General features: G+C 41.7%; 1 protein-coding gene across 1 annotated transcript in view; it reads right to left on the reverse strand.

The window, feature by feature from the left end:
* Positions 1-204: 204 nt before the first annotated feature.
* The window catches only part of sos2 (son of sevenless homolog 2 (Drosophila)), a 111,518-nt gene continuing 93,024 nt past the window's right edge, over positions 205-18,698 (reverse strand). Inside the window, exons 16-23 of the mRNA XM_086003137.1 lie at positions 17,433-17,595; positions 15,224-15,341; positions 14,732-14,904; positions 14,497-14,613; positions 11,926-12,181; positions 8,704-8,745; positions 4,633-4,730; positions 205-2,042 (exon numbers count right to left, since the gene is read on the reverse strand). Of these exons, the coding sequence (XP_085859263.1) occupies positions 1,560-2,042; positions 4,633-4,730; positions 8,704-8,745; positions 11,926-12,181; positions 14,497-14,613; positions 14,732-14,904; positions 15,224-15,341; positions 17,433-17,595 (1,450 nt within the window). The 3' untranslated portion in view covers positions 205-1,559. The remainder of the gene's footprint in view (positions 2,043-4,632; positions 4,731-8,703; positions 8,746-11,925; positions 12,182-14,496; positions 14,614-14,731; positions 14,905-15,223; positions 15,342-17,432; positions 17,596-18,698) is intronic.

Here is an 18,698-nt window from a genome sequence, read left to right on the forward strand (position 1 = left end):
AGATGAATACCAACAGCAACACTTATCAGTAGAACATAGCTTCCTTGGCATCAGGTCCTCACTGAGATACATAACCAGAGGTGAGAGCCACTGTATTGCCCAGATATACACCTAAATGCAATTTCAGACACAAATATTTTAAAACATTAACAAATTAAGAAATACATGCACATTCAAATGACTTGTTAAAAGTGACACAGGCAATTTTGAATGTTTAAGTAAAAATTAAGACTGGGTAATTTATTGATCTTATTAAGGACACAGATACAAAGTACAGTTGAAAGGCCACATAACATTAAATGAAAAGACCATCATTACTGCCACTTCAGAAAAGCAGCTACAACACTACTGGTAAACAACAAATTCCTTCACCTTTTCATACACCACCAGTTATAATGGCAAGTAGGCAATTTTAAGTCACAGCTACTATATTTAAATGTTTTAGTAAAGCTTTGAAGTGTACGCTGGTTGAAATACAATACTGAAAGAAGTCTATAGAAGATTTAACAAAATGCTACAGCAGAGCCAGTTTAGCACTGAGATTTGCATCAGAAGGATTTTTTGTTTGTTCTTGATCCACAGCAGTTAAGATTCTGACTTTACACACAGATAGCAGACTGTTTATGTAATCCAGTTCAGTCTATACAAAACAGCTGTCATTATCTGTATGTATACACTAAAAACAAAACTGTACATTCATGTAAATTACTTTTGTTCTCACTTTTGAGCGCTTAGGTGACTTGATAATTGAAGATACTCTTGTTTGCAAATGAAATCAAAAGGCACATCTGAAAAAAGATGCATGCTTACAACAATTAGTGAAAGAAATTCTTATTTTCTTTAGTTATTACTGCTTGTTTTTCATAAACCGACTACAGTATCCTACATACTAGTGCAGGTTAGACAGCTTTTCCCATTCAAAAATTCCAAATTAGTGTTATAATTTCTTCTCTAATATTTGCAGCAGCCAACCAATAGAACTTGAGATACAGAAACAACAATTTGAAAAAAGCGCCATATTTCATAAACTTTCTCAGTCCATTGTTGATCTGCAAATATTTACTGTATCGGTAAAATATCTGTAAAGCTCATACTAACAACTGAATAGTCACACATGATCAGCATTATAATAACCTTCCTGATGTCTGTAAAATTCCATCACTTAACAAGGCCACTAGAGCGCAAATAAGTCTCAAGGATTTATCTCGTTGGCTCAGTGCAATGATTGGTTCAAATAATTTAATTCATTTGTACAGTGCAAATGCAAAGTTGTGTTACACTTCAAGGTAATTACGTTGGCACTGCAAGTCTGAGGAAAGAAAATGCTACTGATCACCTGAGAGGAGATCACAACAGTGAACTGTGCTGTGGTCTGAATGAAAGAAACATGAAGATTCAGTTTTACTCCAATATCAGTTTCTTAATTGCACAATCTTCTTGAGTGCACAGCTACCAACAAGAAGGAGACAAAAAAGGTTAAAAACAGCAATACATTTTCTTGCCCCAGTGCCTTAATACAGATGCCTGATTTCCCACAGTGCTGGCAAGAAAATTTAGTGTCAGTGAGGAATTTCTGCATTTTCCAGCAATGACAGTCCACCTCTGTGCAAAGGAGGATGTGATAACTCTCGTTTGTAAGTCTTTGGTGGAAGTTTTGGCAGCTGCGGACTAGAGTTCTGTCTGGGAGGTATAGGTGGAGCAGAAGGATAAGTAGGGTTGTTGTGGTTAGAACAATGCCGCATAACCCTGGGAGAAGGTATCGGAGGAGGAGTACTGGGGGAACTGAGGTTAGTGCTGGATTCTCTGTACCAATCTTGATCCCGATGAAGACGGCCCTTTGGTGCTGGTTGAAGATTAAAGGGATCATTCATGAAGATCTCAGGAGGCCTTGTTGGTATGGGTGGAGGTGTATCAGGCAGTGGATCCCTTGGAGGAGGTGGAGGCGCACTGTGTAGTGGCCCATCAGAGGGACCACATAATACAGGAATCCTAGGCAGCCGGGGTGGAATAGCAGGAGGGCTATCTGGAATATTTGAACCTGTCTGTAAATAAAGAGATAAATTGAAGTTAGAAATTCTTCCAACTAATTAAGTGAGAAATGTCAACAGTGAAATATTGAGAATTCAACTGAAAAGGACAAAAACAGCATCAGAATCTGTAAGGGCTACAATGGTGAACAAATCTCTTTTTATTCCATATTCGTGCAGGACATCCACTTCAAGCAAATACCAGTTAGTCATGTGCAGATGTGTTTCCGACGCAAATCATATAGCTGAACTATTACACAACAACTTGTGTTAGGATCAAAGTGAAAATCAACAGGAAAAACCGACAGAGAAACTATCTGGGCTTCTCTCAATTAGTAAGGACATTGTCCAATGTGGAACTGACCCATACAAACCGGGAAGATGACAGGTTCAATCCCTCACTTATACTCATTTATGCCCCCTACAACACCAAAAACTCACCAAGTCTGACAAACTGGTTTGGTTCTTTACACAACGACAACAACTTGCATTCATATCTAACATTGCATAATATCCCAAAGCGATGTTGATGCAAGAAAAAAGTTATGGGAGATGACCAAAGGCATGGCCAAAGTGGTAGGTTTTGAGGGGGCTTTTGATAAAAAAGAGTGGAAGGATAGCAAAGTGGAGGCGTTTCGGAAATGCATTCAGAACGAGAGAGGAAAGGACGAGATGCAAAGTAGGCCGGTGTTGAAAGAATGCATTGGCACATGGGGCTAGAGGAGACTGCTGAGTTAAGGAGGGGCAAGTCCAGGGAAAGATTTGTAAATGAGGATAAGTTTTTTTGAATTCAATCTGCTGGGGCAGGGAAGCCTATTGCCACCTCCGTAACATCGCCCATCTCCCAACCCTGCCTCAGCTCATCTGCTGCTGAAACCCTCATCCATGCTTTTGTTACCTCTAGACTTGACTATTCCAATGCTCTCCTGGCCAGCCCCCTATTTTCCACCCTCCAAAAACTTGAGCACATCCAAAACACTGCTGCCCGTATACTAACTTGCATCAAGTCCCATTCACCCATCACTCCTGTGCTCGCTGACCTACAATTTTAAAATTCTCATCCTTTTTTCAAATCCCTCCATGGCCTCGCCCCATTTCATCTCTGTAACCTCCTCCAGCCCTACAACCCTCGAAGATCTCTGCGCTCCTCCAATTCTGACCTGGTGTGCATCCCCAATTTTAATCGTTCCACCATTGGTGGCTGTGCCTTCAGCTGCCTAGGGCATAAACTCCGGAATTCCCTCCATAAACCTCTCCGCCTCTCTACACCTTTAAGACGCTCCTTAAAATCTACCTCTTTGACCAAGTTCCTGTCCCAATATCTCACGTGGCTCAGTGTCGAATTTTGTTAATAACACTTTGGTGAAGTGCCTTGGGAAATTTTACTATGTTAAAGGCGCTATATAAATGCAAGTTGTTGCTGTTGTTATGATGGGGGTGATAGGGGAGCAGGAAAGGATGCAAGAGGCAAATTTTGGACAAGTTCTATTTTAACAGGATGCAATCCAGGAGGCCAGTAAGAAGAGTATTTGAGCCTGGAGGGATGAAGGCACAGATGCAAATTTCAGTGACAGCTTGAGTCAGGTAATGGTGGAGGTGGTGGAGGTGGATGGTGATGTAAGGATTAAAACTCAGCTCCGGTATAAACAGGACACCAAGGTTGCACACGGACAGGTTCAGCCGGGGTAGAGCTGATGGGGAGAGGATTGGAATCACAGGCTATGATGAGGAGCTTTTAGCGAGAGCTCAATTGGATGACTTTGTTAAGTTGGAATAGGTCTTCATGATCTACTACTTAATGTCAGACAAACAAATAGACTTTGATCACGTAGTGGAGGGTGGTGATGGAGAGGTGGAATGGAGTGTCATAAACATATGCATTGTTTCGTAAGCATACATATAGAAGCTGACTTCATGCCTACAGATGACGACACCGAGTGAGAGTATACTGTCATGGAAAAGGCAGGCCAAGAGATGCCACTGTAGGAGATATGAAGACTACAGTGGACAGGAAATACTGAAACCAAGCGGGAACATGGTCACAGAGATAGACCAAAGAGGAGAGATGGTGGAGAGCAATGGAATGGTCACTTGTGTCAAATACCATGGAAAGGCTGCAGAGGACAAGGAGAGACAGCGTACCATGGTTGGAGTCACTAAGAAACAGATAACTAACCAAGGCTGTCTCAGGTGTAGTGGACAGATTGGAAACAGGACTGAAAGGATTTGAACAGGCAGCAATGGGAAAGGGGACACAGAGCCAGGTGACTTCATCTATGAAAACTTTAGAGAGGAAAGGGAATTAATTGGAGAGAATAAAAGGAGTCGAGGGTGAGCTTTTTGAGCAGAATGGCATTTTAGCTGGGGAAAAACTGCCACTATGATTCCAGCCCAAAGACTTTATACAAGGTGGAAGTAGATGATGACATGTGACAGTGTCTATCTGTCACACCATGATGATATTTTTATGTGCATGCTACGTACAGGATTTCCCCAGAAACAATCAAACTAGGTTTATTCCTATATTGTGTGGGGGAAACTTAATGAAGAAAGAAATTGTTATTTCACTATTATTCCACACTGTACCATGAGGCACTTCCTTTACCTTAGAATTTGCCATGTCTAGATCAGGCTTCCTTCGTTGTGGGAGAGGTGGAGGAGTAGGTGAGTCTTCAACTGGCTTATTAAGACTTGAAATGGATTCTGGAAACAGACGGTTAAAGGAGAGATTAAATGCAAATCATTTATATCATGTTTATATTTTAGTAGCCCAAAAAACCCCAAAAGTAACTTGCATTAATATAGCCCCTTTAACTTAGAAAAATGCCCCAAGGTGCTTCACAAAAGACTGTGCCAAAAACTGATGCTGTGCCAAAGTAGGAGATATTAGAATGGGTGACCAAAAGCTTGGTCAGAGGTGGATTTTAATGAGGGTCTTAAAGGAGGAGAGGAAGGTGACGGCGCAGGTGTTTAGGGAGGAATTCCAGAGCATGGGGCCTAGACGGCTGAAAACACCACCGCCAATGGTGGGGCGAAGTGAGTGGAAGATGCACAAAAGGCCAGTGGGAGAGGAATGAAAGAAAGAACTTGCATTTATATAGCACCTGTCACGACCTCAGGACGTCCCAAAGCGCTTTACAGCCAATGAAGTACTTTTGAAGTGGAGTCACTGTTGTAAAGTAGGAAACGTGGCTGCCAATTGCGCACAGCAAGCTCCCACAAACAGCAATGTGATAATGACCAGATAATCTGTTTTTGTTATGTCGATTGAGGGCTAAATATTGGCCAGGACACCGGGGATAACTCCCCTGTTCTTCTACATCCAATAGAGCAGGATAGAGATGGGGGAAATAATAACCAGAGTGTGACAGGAAGGGACAGAATGTTTAAAAATAAGAGTGCAACAGAAAATGGGGCCAGAACAAGAAGAAATGGTAAAAAGACAAAGTTAAAAGCTCTATATCTGAATGCATGCAGCACTCGTAACAAGATAGATGAGTTGACAGCACAAAGAGGTACAAATGGGTATGATCTGATCGCCATTACAGAGACGTGGTTGCAAGGTAATCAGGGCTGGCAACTGAATATTCCAGGGTATTTGACAATTCGGAAGGATAGACAGAAAGGAAAGGGAGGTGGGGTGGCTTTGTTGGTAAAGGATGGGATCAGTGCAGTGGCGAGAAGTGATACTGGCTCAGAAGATCAAATATAGAATCGGTTTGGGTGGAGTTAAAAAATAATAAAGGGAAAAAGTCTCTGGTGGGCGTAGTCTACAGGCCTCCTAACAATAGCAATACTGTTGGACAGAGTATAAAATCAACAAATAATGGAAGCCTGTAAAAAAGGTACGGTAATAATCATAGGTGATTTTAATCTCCATATTGATTGGACAAATCAAATTGGTCATGGTAGCCTTGAGGAGTTCATAGAGTACATCTGGGATGGTTTCCTAGAACAGTATGTAATGGAACCAACCAGGGAGCAGGCTATTTTGGATCTGGTACTGTGTAATGAGACAGAATTAATAAATGATCTCACAGTAAAGGATCCTCTAGGAAAGAGTGATCACAGCATGGTTGAATTTCAAATTCAGTTGGAGGGTAAGAAAGTTGTATCTCAAACCAGTGTCCTGATCTTAAACAAAGGCAATTACAATGGCATGAGGGCAGAACTGGCTAAAGTGGACTGGAAAAATAAATTAAAGGGTAAGACAGTTGAAATGCAGTGGCGGACATTTAAGGAGATATTTCATAACTCTCAACAAAAATATATTCCAGTGAGAAAGAAAGATTTTAAGAGAAGGGAGCACCATCCGTGGCTAACTAAGGAAGTAAAGGATGGCATCAAATTGAAAACGAAGGCATACAATGTTGCCAAGATTGGTGGGAGACCAGAGGATTGGGAAATTTTTTAAAACCTGCAAAGGATGACTAAAAAAGAGAAAGATGAATTATGAGAGTAAACTGGCAAGAAACATTAAAAGAGATAGTAAGAGCTTCTACAGGTATATTAAAAAGGAAGAGGGTAGCTAAAGTAAACGTTGATCCCTTAGAGGATGAGACTGGGGAATTAATAATGGAGAACGGGGAAATGGCAGAGACTCTGAACAAATATTTTGTATCTGTCTTCACGGTAGAAGACACGAACAACATCCCAATAATGGATAATCAAGGGGCCACAGGGAGGGGGGGGAAACTAAAGACAATCACTATCACTAAGGAAATAGTACTTGGTAAAATAATGGGACTAAAAGATGACAAGTCCCCTGGACCAGATGGCTTGCAGCCCAGGGTCTTAAAAGAAGTGGCTGCAGAGATAGTGGATGCATTGGTTGCAATATACCAAACTTCACTGGACTCTGGAGAGGTCCCAGCGGATTGGAAAACCGCAAATGTAACACCCCTATTTAAGATAGGAGGTAGACAGAAAGCAGGAAACGATAGGCCAGTTAGTCTAACATCTGTCGTTGGGAAAATGCTGGAGTCCTTCATTAAGGAAACAGTAGCAGGGCATTTGGAAAATCATAATGCAGTCAGGCAGAGTCAGCATGGTTTTATGAAAGGGAAATCATGTTTAACAAATTTACTGGAGTTCTTTGAGGAGGTAACGAGCAGGGTGGACAAAGGTGAACCAGTGGATGTGGTGTATTTGGATTTCAAGAAGGCATTCAATAAGATGCCACATAAAAGGTTACTGCATAAGATAAGAACTCACGGAATTGGGGGCAATATATTAGCACGGATAGAGAATTGGCTAACTAACAGAAAGCAGAGAGTCGGGATAAAGGGGTCATTTTCCAGTTGGCAAACGGTAACTAGTGGGGTGCCACAGGGATCGGTGCTGGGGCCTCAACTATTTACAATCTACATTAATGAATTGGATGAAGGGACTGAGTATAATGTAGCCAAGTTTGCGGATGATACAAAGATGGGTGGGAAAGCAAGTTGTGCAGAGGACTCAAAGAACCTGCAGAGGGATATAGACAGGCTAAGTGAGTGGGAAAACATTTGGCAGATGGCGTATAATGTGGGAAAGTGCGAGGTTATACACTTGGCAGGAAAAATAAAAAAAGCAAATTATTTAAATGGAGATTACAAAATGCTACAGTTCAGAGGGACCTGGGGGTCCTTGTGCATGAAACACAAAAAGTTAGCATGCAGGTACGGCAAGTAATCAAAAAGGCAAATGGAATGTTGGCCTTTATTTCAAGGGGCTTGGAGTATAAAAGCCGGGAAGTCCTGCTACAAATGTACAGGGTATTGTTGAGACCACACCTTGAGTACTGCGTACAGGTTTGGTCTCCTTATTTAAGGAAGGATATTGGAGGCAGTTCAGAGACGATTCACTAGGTTAATTCCAGAGATGAGGGGGTTGACGTATATGGAAAGGTTGAGCAGGCTGGGCCTATACTCATTGGAATTTAGAAGAATGAGAGATGATCTTATTGAAACATATAAGATACTGAGGGGGCTCGACAAGGTAGATGCAGAGAGGATGTTTCCCCTTGTGGGGAAATATAGAACGCGGGGGCACAGTTTTAGAATAAAGGGTCGCCCTTTTAGAACTGAGATGAGGAGGAATTTCTTCTCCGAGGGTCGTAAATCTGTGGAATTCTCTTCCCCAGAGAGCTGTGGAGGCTGGGTCATTAAGTACATTTAAGGTGGAGAGAGACAGATTTTTGCAAGATAAGGGAGTGAAGGGTTATGGGGAGCGGGCAGGGAAGTGGCTTTGAGCCCAAGATCAGCCATGATCTTACTGAATGGCGGAGCAGGCTCGAGGGGCCAAGTGGCCTATTCCTGCTCCTATTTCTTATGTTATGTCCACCTGAAAGAGCAGACGGGGCCTCGGTTTAACGTCTCATCTGAAAGATGGCACCTCCAACAGTGCAGCACTCCCTCAGTACTGCACTGGAGTGTCAGCCTAGATTTTTGTGCTCAAGTCTCTGGAGTGGGACTTGAACCCACAACCTTCTGACTCAGAGGTGAGAGTGCTACCAACTGAGCCACAGCTGACATTTATGGTGTGTTCGGGGAGGGTTCTAGGACTGGAGAAGGTTGCAGAGATAGGAGCGAGGGCATGGAGGGATTTAATGGAGTAACAAATACTCAGCATCATTTTAAATTTCATCAGCAACTGATGAAGGTGAAAGCATTGAAGGTAAATGTGCTCAACTTACTGGATGGCGGCAGCAAGACAGGTGCAAAAATGCTGTTACTACCTGTAATGGAAAATGACAAAGGTTTTAGAAGTATGACTGATAATTAAGTCACAATAACATGTAAATTATGTCAGGACTATGCAAATCAATACTTGGGCATGTTTTGGAACACAGTGATTTATACAAATGGAATGTCTTGAACTCTGAGTCTTTTTATTCCAAATCAACATAACCCATTAAATTATAAATCATGGTCCATGGAGGTGCACATGTAAATTATGGCAGGCTTACCTTGTTGAATGCCAAATGTTTCTGCATCAAACCAATACATTTTTAAATTAAATTGTAGCTGTTCTCCCACAGCATTGCTCACACACAGCCTAGAGAAGCAGTGCATCCCCATGGTCTCATTCTGAACCAGGAAGAGAAGCACATCGGGGGCTGGAAAGTGGAGCAAGGTTGACAGGGGGAAATTGAGTTTCAGATTTTTTAAAATGAATAACCACTGGACCTTGAGAGAAGTAAGAGCTTACCTGTTTAATAATGCTGAAAACTGTGATGGCAACTGTTCTCAGAGATTTTTTTTTTTAACATAGTGGTTGGTTTTATGGATACTTTTAGCCTTTTTCACCCAAAATTTTCATATTTTTTAGTAATCCTTATATAAATGTTATTTATAGAGCTTTATATTTAGTTGGGTCAGAAGTCATTACAGTGACTGAAATCAATTTGAAAAACTAAATTGAATGACATAATTGCTTCATTTGTGTGCTAACTTCTGCTGGTTGGTTTTGTGCAGGATCTATATTCAAGACTAGTACCTTTCTAGATCTGTATTTGAGCAAATCAGTATGGTTCACTTAATAGAGTTGTTATTTGAGCTAAACAGAAAATCGTGACACATATTTGTGCTACAGACACATCTAAGGTGCCACCCTACACATTTAATATGTAATGTACTATACACAAGCCTTTTAATTAGATGTGTAGTTCTGAGTAAAGCATACTGTTATAACACTAGACTTGATGTAAATGCATCTTTTATAATAGGATTCAACATATGGTTAGCTAATGCAACAATATGACCAGTAGCACTCAGTTGTCATATCAATGGGCAAATGCAAATAAAATGAAGGAATTTGAATGGCTTTGTGAAAATTGCATATTATATTACTTTAGTGGCATTTAATTACAACTATGGTAGCAAACAATGAGAATGCTCAAAAATACTAGCACTCATCTTTGTAGATACAAAGTGATAAGAAAAGTGTTCATATTCTTCAGATTGTAGAGAAAATATGTGTTACTTATCTGCTAAGTAACCACAGCCAGACAAAAGCAGCAAATTAGTAACATTCATGCAAGTAGACTATGAAGAGGCCAGTCAAGAAAACAAGAAAGCCAACAGCAGAAGTGGAGACACTTAAAAACCCAGCATAAGCACGGTGGCATAGTGGTTAGCACTGTTGCCTCACAGCGCCAGGGACCCGGGTTCGAATCCGGCCTCGGGCGACTGTCTGTGTGGAGTTTGCACATTCTCCCCGTGTTTGCGTGGGTTTCCTCCGGGTGCTCCGGTTTCCTCCCACAGCCCAAAGATGTGCGGGTTAGGTTGATTGGCTATGATAAATTGACCCTTAGTGTTAGGGGGATTAAATACGTGGGGATAGGGTGGGATATGTGTTGGTGTAGGGGTTACGGGGATCAGGTGGGATATGTGTCGGTGCAGGCTCGATGGGCCGAAATGGCCTCTATCTGCACTGTGGGGTTTCTGTGATTCTGTGATAAGCTGACATACCACCAGCAATGTGAACAGGAGCAAAGATTGTGGAGGAGATGGAACTTGAACTACCTGCAGAAAACACACAAATAAGAGGAAGTGACAAGCACAACAGCCAGCAAATTAGTCACGGTCTGTGGGCTAGATTTTCAGTTGCTTGCGCCAGCAGTTAGCGCCTTAAGAGAAGTGATTTTCGGGCGCTATGCGTGTAGCGCCCGGGCGCAGCGCAGTTTGCGCCCCGCCCCAAATTAAGTTGGCCGTTAGCGCCGGCGCAAAGTTTAGCGGCCGCCCGGATGCGCGCGCAGAAAATGACGTCACATCCTCGTGCAACGCCGTTTGGCCGCCCCGAATCCAAACTTCAGTCGGACCGCCCCATTGTGCGGCTGGCGTCCAGAGCGTTTGTACAATGGAACGCAACACACCCTGGGGAGCGCACATTACAGGGCACTCCTCCTGCACTGTAGACGGCTGTCTACATGTGTCGTGTGGAAGGATCCAGTGTCGTGTGGAAGGATCCAGTGTCGTCTGGAAGGATCCAGTGTCGTCGTCCTCCTCCTCCTCCTCCTCCTCCTCGTTTCCCTCCCCCCCCAGACTCTGCCTTTGAAAAACACACATGCACCCTTCCCCTTTAAGAGCTCACTGGCACCAGAGTGTCTGCCGTGTGCTGCGCCCGAGCTCGGGTGTTGCGCTCTGCACCGCCGGCTTAGCGCCTAAAGATAGTAGTGGAACGCCTCTTTTAGCGCTCCAACAACCTCTTAGGGCGAAGCCACTGAATTTCCGGCAACGGGGCGCTACTTTGGGGCAGGCGCTAAGGTTAGCACCCCAAAACTGTCTATACTGAAAATCTAGCCCTGTGTGTTTATTGTCCCTACCATGTATCTGTCCAAATAGTTACTAATCACAGTCATTTTCAGTAAGGCAAAGTGCGATTTTAAAATTCATTTTTAACCTACTCTCCTCAAAATACCAACTTTAGCTGCGGTACGGTTAGACAGGCACCACCTGTCCTCCAGTACCTCGTTCAAGTGATAATTTTTCATGCATAAGCAAAAACTTCATGTGTCAGCAGGTTATGTGACAATGGAGGGTATTACAACCAAGTCTGAGGCTGCACACCATCAAATATATATAAATGGAAGGCAGCATCACCACCAATTTTTTCCCCTCCTGACCCCAAGGATATCCACTACTTTTGCGGCTGGAATGAACTAACTCAGCATGTACCGTGAATTAAACCTTCTGGTTTGTATGGTTTATTGCGAATCCAGTCAGTGCCATTACCTACTAGACTGTTGGGGAGCTCTGAAAAATACACCCGAGGATTCCCAAATATCCTAGCAAAAAAAAAGACTCGAATAACAAAACTCCACTTGAAACTTTATGCTTTTAGGGGAATAGTATAGGCATGTTAATTAACCCAGTGTTAATTTCAGTGACATTATACAGTACAAAATTACACTCACTGCCAGAGCTGGACAATTCCACATCACCAAAGACACTATCAGAAGAAGCAGATACATGTGGGGTTGATGGTGTGTTTGGAGAGTTTGGAACAGACATTGTTGATTCGTTCTCAGTTTCGGGAATTCTACTGAAGCTGATCTTGCGTGGCTCCCGTTCTAATGGCATGGGATTTCTTAAGGTTCCAGAGGTAGAGGTATGTCTCGTGGGATTAGGTCTTATTCCTGGAGATTTTAAAGAATATGAAGTTTTTCTTGGCTAAAGAGAAAAGGCAAAGATGATTTAGTGTCACTGCTCAAAATTAACTTCAATTCTTGCTGAATAATAAAATGTAACCAATGTCTAATCCTATAATGTTAATGTTTTTATATGGCATAAAAGAATGAATGTGGTAGACCCAACCACAATTTTGGGTTATTTCATTCTGCAGCCTTAATATCTAAAATGCTGCTTATTTAATTTTTGTGTCTTCTCAGTTTATAGAGATAATACAAGCGATGCCAGGTTCTGAAGAGATTGCTCATTGGTTGAGCTCCTCCACAATAATGTTTTTTGTGCCATTTATCATCATTTTAAACTTTCAAAGCTCATTGTTTTTAACCAGAATGGCACTGTAGATGATATATTTGACTAAAAAGAACAAATTTAGCCAGTTTTCCTCAAGTTCTCTTGAGCTACATTCACCTCGAGGAGCAGTGCTGCCACAATGTCAGACATGACGGGGTAAATTTTTATCCCCAATGCATGGCCGGTGATCTGCTGGTGGATTGCCTGCCCATTGTAGAGTGGACTCGATTGGGCAGGTTCCACAATGGGCACATGATTTGCTCCTCCAGGTTAGCTACTGGTGTGGATAAAAGATACAGTAACATTCCCTTTGAATGGAATTTTTTTTAAATTCATTCATGGGATGTAGGCGTCGCTGGTAAGGCCAGCATTTATTGCCCATCCCTAATTGCCCTTGAGAAAGTGGTGATGAGCCGCCTTCTTGAACCGCTGCAGTCCGTGTGGTGAAGGTACTCCCACATTGCTGTTAGGGAGGGAGTGCCAGGATTTTGACCCAGCGATGATGAAGGATCGGCGATATACTTCCAAGTCAGGATGGTGTGTGACTTGGATGGGAACTTGGAGGTGGCGGTGTTCCCATGTGCCTGCTGCCCTTGTCCTTCTAGGTAGAAGAGGTCATGGGTTTGGGAGGTGCTGCCGAAGAAGCCTTGGCGAGTTGTTGCAGTGCATCTTGTAGATGGTACACATTGCAGCCACAATACGCCGGTGGTGGAGGAAGTGGATGTTTAAGGTGGTGGATGGGGTGCCAATCAAGCAGGCTGCTTTGTCCTGTATGGTGTCGAGCTTCTTGTGTTGTTGGAGCTGCACTCATCCAGGCAAGTGGAGAGGATTCCATCACACTCCTTACTTGTGCCTTTTAGATGGCGGAAAGGTTTTGGGGAGTCAGGAGGTGAGACCCTCGCTGCAGAATACCCAGCCTCCGACCAGCTCTTGTTGCCACAGTATTTATGTAGCTGGTCCAGTTAAGTTTCTGGTCACTGGTGGCCCACAGGATGTTGATGGCGGGGGATTCGGCAATGGTAATGCTGTTGAATGTCAAGGGGCGGTGGTTAGACTCTCGCTGGTTGGAGATAGTCATTGCCTGGCACTTCTGTGGCGCAAATGTTACCTGCCACGTCATCCAGGTCTTGTTACATGCGGGCATGAACTGCTTCATTATCTGAGGAGTTGTGAATGGCGCTGAACACTGTGTAGTCATCAACGAACATCCCCATTTCTGACCTTGTGTTGGAGGGAAGGTCTTTGATGAAGCAGCTGAAGATGGTTGGGCCTAGGACTCTGCCCTGAGGAACTCCTGCAGCGATGTTCTGGGGCTGTGATGATTGACCTCCAAACACTACAACCATCTTCCTTTCTGCTAGGTATCACTCCAGCCAGTGGAGAGCTCCCCCCACCCCCCCCACCCCCATTTCCCATTGTGAGATAGGCAAAAGAAATCTACTTGAATACTTGTGCAAAATGCAAGGGATGTTTACTTTTGGCTGGCCAGTCAGCAACACTGATAATTTCGATCACATCCATATTGGGCGATGAGAAGCATCACTTTTCAAGTAAACAGTTTTTATTTTATAGAGGCAAGATTTTAACATTCACTAGAGGGACAATTGAGGTTCTAAGTCGATCTATTTTTGTGAAGGAGCCATTCACTTATAGAAGGAATACTTATAAAATATTTTATATTTACTGAGATAACAAGTTAACATTATACATGGATAGATACATTGAGTTACTATATTCTACTAACTTTACAGGATTTTAACCACTGAAGAAATGCTAATTTACTGTAATATTAAACAATCTAATTGCATAGTTATTCATTAATTGACATATCTTATTGACATACCATTGAGCTTTTAAAAAAAATTAAATAATAATTTTAAATGTCAAACTAAGTGACACACTGTACCATCTCTTTGTCCAGATACTGTCAATTGATTTAAAACGAAATGACTGACTCCTGAAGTAAAGTGAATAGCAAAATTAAACTAAACTTTAGGATAACTTACAAAACGTGGTGGTTGTTTGCAGTTACGTGGTTCGATTTCCAAGGATTTGTTGAACAAATAGTCTGTAAACTCTTTTTCATTCATATTTCCCATTGGATTCAGATTCTCAAAGAATTTCTATGCATCAACACAAACAGATCTTCAATGTAACTTTTAGTGAACTACTGTAAAGAAATTGATTCTCAAAATGGCTATAAAATGTGAACTTAAAAAAAGTTAGTACCACAATAGCTACCTTTATATCTGTTTCCACTTGTAGGCAGTAGGGCTGGTTTTGATACTGTTGGATTTCTCCTGTGATTTCAGCCACTTTCCTTCGCTTGCTAAAATTTATTAATTCTTTCCCACATCTCTTTAGGAAATCTGGGTTCCCTACTTCGGTCTTCAGAATATTTGTCAAATAAATACCTTTGAACGGAAATAATTTTTAAAAATTGGACTTAAACGCTAACTACAACATATTTAACCAATAATTAAAAAATCAAATCAAATTAATGCATTAAATTTTACAAATTACTGAAGAGCTGGAAAAATTTGAGAGAAAAGACTGGTTAAAAACCAATTTGACATACTACACAAGTTTAATTACATATAAATGTGGAATAAGTGGCTTATGGAAATAACGTGCCACCAATGTATGAACACAGAGAAGAGAAATTGGTATGATGCACAATTCATTGTTGAATCACATCAAGGTACCAAATTGATAAGTAGTTGAATTGCTTACCAAAGAAAGGCACACAAGGTGGGTTTATTGACTTAAGTTTAGCTAGGTACTTCTTGAAGTGGTCTTGACTTAGGTCCACTGCTTCTTCTAATGCCTTTTTCTTTCTCTCAGGCAATGCCTGTGTAAAATATACAATAAAAGGTGTTATAAAGAAGTTTAAACAAACTGAGTGCGAATACCCCAAAAAACATTCCTAGAAGTCAAATTCCATTAAATTGCATGACATGGTTATGATAGAATTTCAACATTTATTGGAATTAAAAATGTAATAAAAGAATGCAAAAACCTTTAATGATAATATTTCTGATGTTACACCCCAATTTTTCATACAAGAGTCACATTTGCCAAACAGGAAAAGAGGATAGGTGAGATTTTCAGCATTCCCAACAGGGAGGACCAGAGGAAAAGCACAAGGCTAAACACCATGATCTTCACCCTCAACAGAATGAGAGGATGATCTCAAAATTGTGCACTGACATCTCAGTCAGCACATAGAAACATAGAAAATAGGAGCAGGAGTAGGCCATTCGGCCCCTCGAGCCTGCTCCACCATTCAATGCGATCATGGCTGATCATCCAAATTCAGTACCTGGTCCCTGCTTTCTCCCCATACCCCTTGATCCCTTTAGCCTTAAGAAATATATCCAACTCCTTCTTGAATATATTTAATGAACTGGCCTCCACCGCCTTCTGTGGTAGAGAGTTCCACAGGTTCACCACTCTCTGGGTGAAGAAATTCCTTCTCATTTCTGTCCTAAATGGCCTACCCTTTGTCCTTAGACTGTGTCCCCTGCTTCTGGACTCCCCGACCATCGGGAACATCCTTCCTGCATCTAGTCTGTCCAGTCCTGTCAGGATTTTATAAGTTTCAATGAGATCACCTCTCATTCTTCTAAACTCCAGCAAGTACAAGCCCAATCGACTCAATCTCTCCTCATACATCATTCCTGCTATCCCAGGTATCAGCCTGGTGAATCTTCGCTGAACTCCTTCCATGGCAAGAACATCCTTCCTCAGATAAGGCGACCAAAATTGCACACAATACTCAAGGTGTGGTCTCACCAAGGCCCTGTAACAACTGCAGCAAGACATCCTTGTTCCTGTACTCAAACCCTCTCGCTACAAAGGCCAACATACCATTTGCCTTCTTAACCGCCTGCTGCACCTGCATGCTTACCTTCAGCGACTGGTGCACAAGGACACCCAGGTCTCGTTGCACTTCCCCTTCTCCCAATCTATTGCCCCATTTATTTTAGATAATAATCTGCCTTCCTGTTTTTGCCACCAAAGTGGACAACCTCACATTTATCCACGTTATATTGCATCTGCCATGTTTCTGCCCAATCACCCAACATGTCCAAATCATCCTGGAGTTTCTCGACATCCTCCTCACAGCACACATGCCACCCAGCTTTGTGTCGTCTGCAAATTGTGCAAAGCTCCACAAATTTCACTCCATCTTGCCAAAAATTGACCATTCTGTAAGTTGACATAAATTGTAGAGACAGAAATTTGCATGAATTAAACAAATTCATTATTTGTTTAACCCAGGATCAGAAAACAGGGACAACTCATGACCACAAATAGATGCAGTACTGTTCAAAGAGGTTTTTAGTTTTACACCTCAGACAGAAACAACTGTCACCAACAATGAGACAGAAGTGACAGGTAACAGACTACATGGGGCATTTTATATCATGCATGAAGGGGAATGTGCAATGCAAAAACAATCCTAGCTTAAACTGACATGTTCGGAAAACACTTCCTTTCTCCTCCTTCCCCCCCCCCCCTTAAAATACGATTTGTTGCTTTGTATCAATTGGGAGAGGGGTGGGATGAAGGAAGAAGAAAAACATTGATTTGTAATAAAGTAATACAATAAAAAAGTCAATGTGAGCATCACAATCTTTCAAATCATTGACAAGTTAGTTTTATGCTGAATATTAGGTAACCTACGAAGAACAAAACCAACATATATCATTTTCTGAATTGTGCAGCTTTTCTCTAGTAGCTGTTTATTGATCTGGTATTATAATGAAACTGTTAATTTACAGGTTTAAAAACTGTAATTGTCAGTTGCAGTACATACTGAGTGAAAGATTTCAGACTAGTTTTGAACAGGTCAATTACAAATACTGTGACTTTGATTGCCTGTCACTTACATACATTAGAGTAAAACAAACTAAAACCATCCATATACAATACTCACCTCAAAAGTATGATCCAGCCTATAAACTGGCACAGAGTTTACTGTACTGACAATCTCCAGCACACCATTAAAATTGTTGAGCTCTTGGAAAATCTGTAGGATCTCTATAACTCGACTTAAAACAGCCACTCTTTCCTCAAAACATTCTGCCTCCACAATACACCTGGGGGGGGGGGGGGGGGGGGGGTCAGGGTGAGGGGTGGAACCAGAAAAAAATATTATTCACAAGCAGAGAATCTGAAAAATGTCATGCATCAGAAAATTAATGCTGTACATTTGTAAAAATCTTTGAGTCACCCTGAAAAAACATTTAAATCTCGTCTCTCTTTTCTAGTTTGTATTGCAAGCGCAGTTAGCTGCCAAAATCAGACATTTTCACAACGTAGGTAATCAAATTCTGTAAAGAAAGTGAATAGAGCTGCCTGATTAGGCCACTTGGCTGAAAAGTTTTGCACAAAATCCCCCTGCTCAGCAGGGAGAGCTGTTCCAATTCAACACTTTCCAATCCAGCACTTCTATTTTGGGCTCCTTCTATATCTGTTTTCAATTTCAACCTAATTAGGTTATGGTCACTATTTCCCATCAGGTAGCTTACTTGTCCTGCTTCATTACCCAGAATCAGATCTTGTACTGCATCCTTCCTTACTGGAAGGCACTGCTCAAGGATAGTTTTGGCTATATTCCAAAGCTTTTCCCCATTTTGGCTATAAATTGTCAACGCTAGGGCAAAGTTGCTTTGTAAAAATGTATGTTAATTAATATATTAAAAATCTTACATCTGTATTTTGTCCCCGTCAACTTTTCCATTATTAAATTCTGATGTCCATGGAAGCTGTAATTACACTCTCTCCCCAGTGGAGGTCTCTGGCCTCTAACTCGGCTTCACACCTGATCTTCACTCTCAATGTACAACACTACAGGCGATCAACTGGTGCTTTAGCTATCGATCAGCTGCATGATCTTTGGAACATACCACTTGCATAATGTGTGGGATTGTAACCAGTTTAAAAATCGTCAGCTTCAGGAATTGATATTCTCCTGAAATCCAAAAAGGGGCAAAGGATACTCAATTTTTCTTATTTATTTATTTTGATTTGGCACTAAGTAAATGGGAGTAAAATCTGGCATTTTGGTGCTTGGGGAGGACACAACAGATGGCCCCTAAATTTAGGAGGTTATTTACTTTGAATGCTAAAGTCATGATCAGAAACATCACTCCCCCCAAAAAATTAAACAGCAGCCTGGGAATGAAGTGGTTGCCCTAGA

This window comes from Somniosus microcephalus, chromosome 12 (genome assembly GCF_052327205.1).
Source record: "Somniosus microcephalus isolate GS21.2 chromosome 12, FLI_Smic_1.0, whole genome shotgun sequence".
NCBI classification, from domain to species: Eukaryota; Metazoa; Chordata; class Chondrichthyes; order Squaliformes; family Somniosidae; genus Somniosus; species Somniosus microcephalus.